The 10,706-nt window shown below is 33.3% G+C and overlaps 1 protein-coding gene and 1 long non-coding RNA gene across 2 annotated transcripts; one reads left to right on the plus strand and one right to left on the minus strand.

Annotated features, from left to right (window-relative positions):
* Nucleotides 1-557: 557 nt before the first annotated feature.
* Nucleotides 558-2,967, plus strand: LOC147398151 (uncharacterized). The gene is made up of 2 exons (XR_015179776.1): nt 558-997; nt 2,567-2,967. It is a non-coding gene; the product is annotated as an uncharacterized LOC147398151 (long non-coding RNA).
* A 1,013-nt stretch (nt 2,968-3,980) lies between these two features.
* LOC147398152 (heme A synthase COX15-like) lies at nt 3,981-5,768 on the minus strand. The gene is made up of 3 exons (XM_086447299.1): nt 5,084-5,768; nt 4,387-4,518; nt 3,981-4,282 (listed from the first exon to the last, which is right to left on the minus strand). The coding sequence occupies exons 1-3, from the start codon at nt 5,213-5,215 to the stop codon at nt 4,220-4,222; spliced, it is 327 nt and encodes a 108-aa protein (XP_086303425.1). The 5' UTR covers nt 5,216-5,768; the 3' UTR covers nt 3,981-4,219.
* Nucleotides 5,769-10,706: the final 4,938 nt, after the last annotated feature.

The following is a 10,706-nucleotide window of genomic DNA, read 5'->3' on the forward strand; positions in this document are numbered from 1 at the left end:
GAAGTCGTTTGTTGTCGGAGTCTGCGCAAGCCTTGATTTATTTGAAGAATTTGTTTCTCACTGAAAGTGGAAAAGAGTAAAGGGAAATTCAAAGATTGGAAGATGAGATTGGAAAAATTAAAATTTGATAAGAAAAAGATATTTCATGTCATTTGTTTAAGGTAGAATGCAAATGGTAGATAGGTGAGTGAGTGCCAACCTATTTGGATGCACTAAACCTATTGTGATGTAAGCCTCACCTTTTTTAATTTGTGTAATTTTTTATATTTTATTTTAAAGTTTGAATCATTTTGAACAAAGAGGAGGATGGAAATTTGTAACACCAAACTTATTTATAAGTTGTTTATTTTTCATTTTTGATAATTATTATTTAATCTTTGTAATTTTAATTTGATTAAGAGTATTTATTCAATATTTTTTTAGTTTGAATAATTTTTGCATTATTTAGTTTGCATCAATTTTTAATTAAGAGTATTTATTTGAATTATATATAATATATATATATATGGGTGACGTTCCTACAGACCCTCATTACGACCCCAATCGCGACCCCCGATGTCAGCCGTTCGATTCGCACTAGATCTACGGTCCAAATCGGGTATCGTGGTACAATCAATTGTAAAATAACGAATTTTCGTTATTTGCAAATGCCTCCCCGTAAAAAACCAAAAAAAAACATATCTGATTTCTCCATCCATCTTCGTCTTCTTCTTCATTCTCTTCCTCTTCAACTCAGATCTCCTTTTTCCGATTGAAAAACAGATCGGTGTCATCTTCTTCGTTTCACTCTTCGATCTACCAACTATTCCAACCCATCGCGACGATTCAAACTGATATTCGAATCACCCAAAAACAGATCTGTTTTTTTTCGACTTCGTCTGCTAACGACGATGATCTTCTTCCTTCCTCTTTGTTTGCGATGGCGCCGACGAAGGTCGCGGCTTCGTCCTCATCTCTCTCTCTTTCTCTTTCTCTTTCTCTCCAAAGAAACCCTAAGGTAAACCCTTAATTTATTTTTATTTTTATTTTATTTTTAGTCTAAAATGGTGAATGATTTTTTGCTTATGCACATCTTTGTGTTGATGTGAGGTACTAAATGTGGATTCGGTGTTCATTTCAGTTAGCTTCGAAATCAAAATGTTTCATGAAAATGTTTTGATTAGTGTGGAAATTTATACAATTTTCATGGAAATGATGTGAAAATATTAATGAAATTTTTATGAAACTGTAAGAATGATGAAACATATACTAAAACAGATTTGAAAGTCATCGAAATAGAACCAAAGGATGGTCGTAGATCAGATAGAGAGATGCTGTTATTTTACCTTGGAGAGTTTCATGGTTCTCTAGGCTATTAATATCCTTGTTTTTTGAGTTTCTTTGTGATTGGGATTGTATGTGTGTGTGTGTTGGTCCATTCTCCTTGTGATTGAGTTATGGACTTCAAATATCTTTCCTCTTTCTACTCTCTAATAATATGACCCACAGTTAAATTCAATTGGATACTGAGGCTCTTGTACTGGGGCTCTGCTATGTTTGAGTATGGCTAGTGGTTGGAATCTTCTTATATAGTTGGTTGTATCTTGGAAAAGCATCTCTAGTCAGGACTAAAAAATATTTATTAAAAACTTTGGTTCTATTTGTTAAATTGGAAAAAAAATGTGTTGAATTGCTTTTGACATTTGTGTTTGTATATTAGAGAGTGCTATTATTTGTTAGTGTTATTGCTGCTTAGCTGATATATGGGACATAGTCCAAAAACTTGTTTTTTTTTTTTTTTTTTTTTGTAATTTCATGTTCTGAATTGTATGTATGAAAAATGTACATGAGTTTTTATAGCTTTATTTAAAATTTGTATGTATGAAAACTGTACATGAGTTTTCATAGCACTTCTATAATCCTAATTGTTAGGCAGGGAAGTTTAAATTTGTTGTAGTTTTTATATGATTTGCTTTTCTTTTTAATACTTAGTTTCCCCATGTGATTTTCATTTTGAAAATAATCCAACTATTTTCTTTAATTTTCTCATCCTTAAATAAAACTTTTTGAGCTTTTCTTTTAATGCATCTAATCTAGTGATGGTATCCAGCCCACATTTGATTGCTCACACTAATTGAAATTTTACTTTATTCTTAATTTTCTATGTTATTAAATTTCAAATAATTTCCTTAAATCACACCATTATTCCCCATCTTGTTTGCTATTATTCTCTACATGGGTTCATTGACCTCAATGTTGAGAGAGAAATCAACATCCAATTGAGCTATGGGCCGAACTTCTGTTTACATTTTTCCAATATGGAGACTGTCTGATATCTGCTACAATCAATCTGTTTTGTTATATGGTCATCCACGCAGAAGAGAAAAAATCATAATTTTGAATGGACTTTCATGTAAAATCCGATGAGAAGAAAATTATTAAGGGTCTCTATGATTGCACATGGTAAATATGTTTTTTAGGTCAATGATTGTGCGTTTTCCATGGAATTCATTTTCTTGTCCAACTTCTATTTACTTTTCTTCACTGGTAATGGGAAGAATAATAATCTTTTTCTCTTTAATGTCAGGTGAGGATAGGTTCTCAACTTTCCAAAAAAGGGATATAAGGAGTTCCATGGATTTGGTGGGGAACGAGTGGGTTGATATCAAGGCAAAACCAGATATTCTTTCATCCATTTCTGCCGCTGTCAGTCCTAGAATGAAGCTTTCTACTTGCTTGACTGTCGCAATTACAGATGTGTGGTAGTTCAAGCTCTTCCTAGATCAGCTTAGAACCATAGTTGAATGTTTTCCATTAAGTCCAGACTTCTATTTGTGTTGTACTTATGTTCTTTAGGCCGTGAAGTCATTGTCTAAAATGTTTCTCATTTGTAATTTATGTATCGTCATGTTTAAACTAATCAGCTTGTTTGTATTTTGCACCTTGGAATTCAGTTTATATTAATGGTCATGTTGAGTGGATCATAAATCTAAAGCAGGTCAAGTGCAAGGGTAGCTAAAGGTGAATATTAGATCAAGTTCAATGTGGTCTGAGTTGTAATTCTCTCCTTTTTGTTTGTTGAGAAAGTGACCCATTCAACAACATACAAAACCCCTGTCCTTCAATAGAAATGCCATCATTTTCTTCCCTTTTATTTTCTATATATTCATCACCATTTTGTTGGAATGATCACTGTGGCATAAGGTCAGCTGAATTCATTTACTAAACATCAAACAACGTGCTGGTTGCCCAACCTTTGAAACCTATAGACCTCAGTGATGGATATGTATAGCAAACCCATCATAGCCATTGACCATCTCACCACTCAAGTTCAAGTAGGTGAAAAAAAAAAAAAAACACTAAATAATATTCTCTGCTCAAAATTGAACCCATGACCAATAAAGGTGTAATCAACAGCGTCAAAGTTAATAGTTACAAACACTTCTCCTAACTTCATTTGGCAATGTGGTGCTTACTTTGGCTCCAATTTTCTATTTTGGTCCGTGGTAGGTTGAATAAGTTAAAAACAAAATTCTCTCAGAGATCAAATATTACCAGCCTGATTTGTAACTTGATAATACTATCGTCTATAATGAATAAAAAATAACTAAAATAAGAGAATGATTAATTAAAGAGGGCTAATCTCCTAAATTCATTGAGGAAACTCATGCTGATATGCTTTCAACCATGATGATTATACTTCAACAACCAACATGTGAAATATTCTCTCTTAAGATGTCTAAAGCTTATGAGCCACCCAAATTTTTTTTCTACAACATAATAATTAAACCACAGAGGCATAATGAAAATGTGGATAGAATCTATGAGCCCAAAATTGGTGATGTAATTATGTGAAACCAGGGCACATCAATGATTTAAATAGACCCCAAAGACCCTATCTTCCTGCCATAGTCACGCGTGGAAATTCTAATTTTGTTGTTGTTAGTTACAAAGACCAAAGAATTAACAAATAACCGAATCAAGAAAAGAAAATTTGCAAGAGATTGAGAAGTTCCAACTTGTTCCCAATTCAACAGTTCTGTATTGAACTCTACAAAAGCATTTCCATTAATCAAAATCTTACAAATTACTAAATATCCAACTGGTAAAAAGGCCTAATGTAGCTATAATTGGCTTCGACAAGACTACAACATCAAATGAACCAAGTAACAATAGATTACAGGTTTCCTTTTCATCTCTTTAAATACTTGCCGATCAGCAGCACTACCTTGTCGAAAAATCATAAAGGCTTTCCATGTTCATAACTGCCTAATGAGAGAAGTGTTGATATTCCCAGTGTGACCTGCAATAATGATAAAATTAAGGAAACAGTTACTAAGTAATTACTTAAAAAACGTACTGGCACTAGGAAAGACACATTTTAAATACACGTGAACACAAAACAACCTGAAGACCAGCCATGCCCATGGTGCTCCCAATTAAAGATTTCATTGCAGGATGTATGTCCAACTTTCTTGTCGCCCACCACAAACCACAGATTGAAAGCAATGTGGTGGTTGCTAAAATACGATGATCGAGCTGTAAAACAATAAAAAAATGAATATAATTTAATTACTACTGAAATAATAATACTCTTTAAAGAACTTCTGGGTATGAAAGGCCTTATTAGCCATTTCTCATTTTAAGCTAGTGCACATAGTTTACTGAATTGGAAGCAAATCAAGTCTGCCTTATTTGAAAAGCATGGTCAATTACAAAAATAGAGAGACTAAATCACCGTAATGGTTAGGAAAACACTGTCATAAAAAATATTTTGATAGATAACTACAATTTAAACTGTCGAATCAACAAATAAAACCATGAAAGTATCTGTATACCCAATAACTTAACATGGAAAAGGTTCCCTGTACGGTTGATGTATTCTCAAAGAAGTTGTACATAAGTGGTTCCATGCTAAAAATATCATCTGAAATCCATGTATAACCCATCTTTGGAAAAGTATTAAAAGCATGACCCTGGTAACCGAGCATGTGATCAACTATTACATCATAATTTGCTTTTGGGTGACAAGTGACAACCACCTAGGCTATCCACTAAATATTTGAAAATAATGAAACAAATGAGAATGGGAATAATTTCATACAGCATCATTTCCTGCGACAAAAGCTCCTGACACACCAGTAATGCCAACAAGGAAGCTTATAGGGAGGGCAAGTCTCTGAACTTTAGATACCCCACGAACCCAAGCAAGAGATTCAGAAGGTGGTTCAGGCATGACAATTGAAAGACCAGTCCAAAGAAGGCCACAGTATATAACAAATGCTGATGTAAGATGAGCCGCAAGACGGTAAGGGCGGACTCTCGGCTGAACATATTCTGAAATTGGCTCCTACGAAAGCAGAACCATATTAGTGAATTTCATGACTAAAACAAGTCAACACACCTTAAAAAAATGTTAAAGCGCTTCTTACTTCTAAATGACTTTTCACCATCCACCAGCCAATTAGTCCCTGCCCAGCACCAAGTGCAAGGAGACGAGAGTCTCAGACTAAGTCGAAAGGTTATAAATCCCTTGCTAAGAAAATATGTAAATGGAAGAGCAAACATGACACCAAGCCCCCTTCCCCACATCCGGTGTGCATATTCCATCCAATATATGAATTTAAAATCTTCAATGCTCATCCATGTTATCCAATGGTTGAGCCTAGATGAATAGAAGGTCAATGACATGAACCATGTAAAAATTCAGCACAAATTAGATGCATTAAAAGCAAAGATCAAAGAGTTTTATTTAAGGATGAGAAAATTCAAGAAAGTAGTTGGATTATTTTCAAAATGAAAATATCACAGAGACTAAGTATTAAAAAGAAAAGCAAATCATATAAAAACTACAACAAATTTTAAACTCCCTGCCTAACAATTAGGATTATAGAAGTGCTATGAAAACTCATGTACAGTTTTCATACATACAAATTTTATATAAAACTATAAAAACTCATGTACATTTTTCATACATACAATTCAGAACATGAAATTACAACAAAAAAAAAAAAACAAGTTTTTGGACTATGTCCCATATAACAGCTAAGCAGCAATAACACCAACAAATAATAGCACTCTCTAATATACAACACACAAATGTCAAAAACAATTCAACACATTTTTTTTTTCCAATTTAACAAATAGAACCAAAGTTTTTAATAAAATTTTTTTAGTCCTGACCAGAGATGCTTTTCCAAGATACAACCAACCATAAATAAGATTCCAACACACTAGCCATACTCAAACATAGCAGAGCCCCAGTACAAGAGCCTCAGTATCCAATTGAATTTAACTGTGGGTCATATTATTAGAGAGTAGAAAGAGGAAAGATATTTGAAGTCCATAACTCAATCACAAGGAGAATGGACCAACACACACACACACACAATCCCAATCACAAAGAAACTCAAAAAACAAGGATATTAATAGCCTAGAGAACCATGAAACTCTCCAAGGCAAAAGAACGGCATCTCTCTATCTGATCTACGACCACCCTTTGGTTCTATTTCGATGACTTTCAAGTCTGTTTTAGTATATGTTTCATCATTCTTACAGTTTCATAAAAATTTCGTTAATATTTTCACATCATTTCCATGAAAATTGTATAAATTTTCAAACTAATCGAAACATTTTCATGAAACGTTTTGATTTCGAAGCTAACTGAAATAGACACCGAATCCACATTTAGTACCTCACATCAACACAAAGATGTGCATAAACAAAAAATTATTCACCATTTTAGACTAAAAATAAATTAAGGGTTTACCTTATCTTTGGAGAGAAAGAGAGAGAGAGATGAGGACGAAGCCGCGACCTTCGTCGGCGCCGTTGCAAACAAAGAGGAAGGAAAAAGATCGTCGTCGTTAGCAGATGAAGTCGAAAAAAAAATAGATCTATTTTTGGGTCTTCGTTTTTGGGTGATTCGAATATCAGTTTGAATCATCGCGATGGGTGGGAATAGTTGGCAGATCGAAGAGTGAAACGAAGAAGATGACGCCGATATGTTTTTCGATCGGAAGAAGGAGATCTGAGTCGAAGAGGAAGAGAGTGAAGAAGAAGACGAAGATGGATGGAGACATCAGATCTATTTTTTTCTTTTGTTTACGGGGAGGCGTTTGCAAATAACGAAAATTCGTTATTTTACAATCGATTGTACCACTACACCCGATCTGGACCGTAGATCTAGTGTGAATCGAACCGCTGACATCGGGGGGGCCGTGACGGGGGGTCATGGGGGTCGTAATAGGCGTAAACGTCACCCATATATATATATATATCTATATATATAAATTATATATAGATAAGATACATTTTTAGTGTTGCATTTTATAGTATTTAGTTCAATTAAAATAATCTTATAAAAGAGATTTGTTGAGATTTGAGTAGACGTTTGAAAAATGTTTGAAGAAAACTTTTGGTCGGATATAAAGGTTGGAGATGAAGGTCGGAGAATGATCGGAGAATCGTCGGAGATGAAGGTCGAGAATGATCAGGGATTGGTCGGAGATGAAGGTCGGAGATGAAAGTCGGAGAATGATCAAGGATTAGATCTTATTTTCTGCGTGTCCTTTGAGAGGCAAAAACACCTCCTTTTATAGATGAGAATGGATCTCAATTTTTGGATGCATGTGACCGACAAAGTTAAAAGAAAAAGAAGGTAGATACATGTGACCAAAAAAATTAAAAGAAAAAGTAGATGCATGTGACAGACAAGAAAAGAAAGTAGATGCATGTGATAGACAAAATTCTCTCGAGCCAAGTAGAGAGAATTATTAATTTTGACTGTCAGAACCCACTGACAATATACAGACGAACTACTACAGTTAAAAGCTAAAAAGACAGATAAAAGTAGACTATAGTAGCTTTAATAATTCTTCTTTTGACTGGCAAACTCTTCTTTTGACTAGCTGACCATTTCTCGAAAAGCGATGATGGTTATCCTTTTGTATTGTACCTGTATTATACATATTTAGAATGAAAACTGCTCTACATCGTCATCATCATTTTCAAAGGGACTATTAGAAGAAGAGGACCTAGCAGTAATAGATCCGCGGCTTGACATAGTATCTTTGAGGCTTTTGAGTTCTTTAGAGATCTTTTGCATTTGTTCAATGGCTATCAGAAAATCTTGAGCTGAAACTTTTGCTGGTGAAGTAGTTGGAGTCGCTGTTGCAGATGCTGCTACATTGGCATAAGATTTTGAGGTTGTTTGAGCTTTTAGTAATTTTGGAAAATCTGACTGAGAAATCTTCAGGAGCGAGTTCTTCAAAGAAGATGATTCAGCGGCTTTGGTTTGATCGTATTTGTCCCACCACTTAACATAGGTATTTTTGAAAAAGATGGGGAAGCTGTCGAGGATTTCTTTGGAATGATTCCATCTGAGGATCCAGGGGTACTTGGTATGTGCAAAGAACAACATATTTTGATAGTTCAAATCTTCAATTTTGAATTTATTATTGTTAATAAATTCTTCAAAGAGGGTAACTTGTTCAAAAGGGAGGATTTCAGATATTGAGCCGTAATTTTTCCACCACTATTTAAAGAACCAAAAAGGGATCTGTTTATTAAAATTTTGATAGAATTGGATGAACCAAGAATGAGAACCCTTGGTATTTTGGATGAGTAGAACATATTCCCAAGCATTTTGATAATCCTAATAGGTAAAGGGAATTTGTTGGTTGGAAGGAGATTTGACATATTTGGAGGTCCAGAAAGACTCTCCCCAATCTTGTTCAGAAATTATCTTTTGAATTTTGATTTTTGAATAAGCAATTTGTCCATCTTGATCGAGATTGTGGGATATAATTGCACTTTGTGTTTGAGAAATGATGACTTCGTAGAATTTTGACGAAAGATTAGGTTGTTTAGGATTAAAAAGGTTATTTGCAGGCAATAATTATTTTTGAATTTGAGAAATAGTTAATGACTCATATTGCTTTTGGGACAAAGAGAATAAAGCTTTACTTATTTTGTGAAAGTATTCAGACTTTGGAGATATTGGAGAGAATCGAGAAGGAGATATTTCAATAGGCAGTTTATCTTTTCCTTTAGACTTTTGATGGCTTTTGGAATTGCTCATTGTTGTGGCTTTTGAAGGAATTCTCTGGTTAAAAAATCAGGGAGACAATTTTGAGAACCAAGGATGAATTCAATATCAAATTCAAAAATTGAAAGTAATACTTGCCATCTAGCAAAAATTTGTTTTGAAGCAAGATTTTTGACATCTTTTTCTAAAACGTCTTTTGCAGATTTGCAATCTATTTTTAATAAAAACTTTTGGTTTAATATATCACTTTGAAATTTTAAAATTGTTAGAATAATGGCTAATATTTCCTTTTTTATTGTAGAATAATTTTGTTGACAGGGATTCCAAATTCCTGTAGTATATCTTACTATTTGTTCTTCTTCCTTTGTTTTTTGTAACAATATTCCTCCATATCCTATTTTGGATGCATCTGTTTGAATTATTTTTGGTAATTCAGGATTTTGGATTTGCAAACAAGGTAGTACCTTAACAGTTTGTTTTATTTTTTGTACTGCAAGTGTATGATTTGTAGTCCATATCTTTTTAAGACTATTTTTCTTTGGAATTTTTAAAAAGTCGAAGAGGATTTTGCGTTCTGCTTTTAAATTTTTTATAAAATTGAGGACATAATTGAGGCATCCTAAGAACCTTTGTAACTATTTTTTATCTGTAATTTCATCAGGAAATTTGTCAGTGAATTGAATAACACGATTTATATGAGTGTAAGTTTTATTTTCAAAAGAGAATCCTAAAAATTGGACTTTTGTTTGGAAAATGTGGATTTTTCTTTGGGAGAGTACTAACCCATTTTGTAAGATGATTTTTTTAAATATGTAAAGATGTTTCCAATGGGAGTCTATGTTTTGAGAAAATATTAATATATCGTTGATATAAACTAATATGAATTTTGAGAATTTTGAGAATATGTCATTCATTATGTTTTGGAATTCGCTTGGAGCATTTTTTAGTCCAAATGGCATTACGTTCCATTCATAATGTCCAAAAGGGACTGTGAAGGCTGTTTTATATCTATCCTCATTTTTTATTTGTATTTGTCAAAATCCAGATTTTAAGTCGAATTTTGAAAAGATGTTTGCTTCTATTACTCGATCAATAAGGTCTTGTTTATTTGGTACTGGATATCTTATTGCTTGTAGTACTTTGTTAAGTGGTTTATAGTTTATTACCAATCTGGAAGCCCATCTTTCTAATTCTACTGCGTTTTCAACATAAAATGCAGCACAACTCTATGGTGATTTTGATTTCCTTATTAATTTTTTGTTGAGGAGATCCTGAATTTCTTCTTTACATAATTCGAGAAATCGAGGGTTCATTTGGATGGGTCTAACTTTTGTAGGTATATTTTTCTCGTTGAAATTTGGAATATAGGGTAATGTTACGTGATGGGTTTTTCTATACCAGAAGGCATTTGGTACATCAGAACAACAATTTTTTATTAAAGATTGTTCAAAATATTTTATTTTTGTTTGTAATTTGTTGCTAGAGATGTCTTGTTTTATCTTTTGAAATTCATTTTCTTGATTTATTAGGGTAAGTTGTCTTTCTTTGGATTTAATTAGGTTTATTAATATATCAACTTGTCCATATGTAGGGGGTGTTATAAAGTCGAAGAGTAATTCGGTATCTTCTATTTTACAAAGGATTCCTTCTTGGGTCATTATAAATGGTTGTATTTGAT

The sequence above is a fragment of the Akebia trifoliata genome, chromosome 7 (assembly GCF_017979445.1).
Source record: "Akebia trifoliata isolate Shusen 1 chromosome 7, ASM1797944v1, whole genome shotgun sequence".
In the NCBI taxonomy this organism is placed as follows: Eukaryota; Viridiplantae; Streptophyta; class Magnoliopsida; order Ranunculales; family Lardizabalaceae; genus Akebia; species Akebia trifoliata.

Coding starts and splice junctions, on each gene's coding strand:
- LOC147398152 (XM_086447299.1), bottom strand. CDS start 5,215: ATGCCTGAACCACCTTCTGAATCTCTTGCTTGGGTTCGTGGGGTATCT. Junction 4,519..5,083: donor TTGTCGCAGGAAATGATGCT/GTATGAAATTAT, acceptor ATTGTTTTACAG/CTCGATCATCGTATTTTAGC. Junction 4,283..4,386: donor TGGGCATGGCTGGTCTTCAG/GTTGTTTTGTGT, acceptor TCATTATTGCAG/GTCACACTGGGAATATCAAC.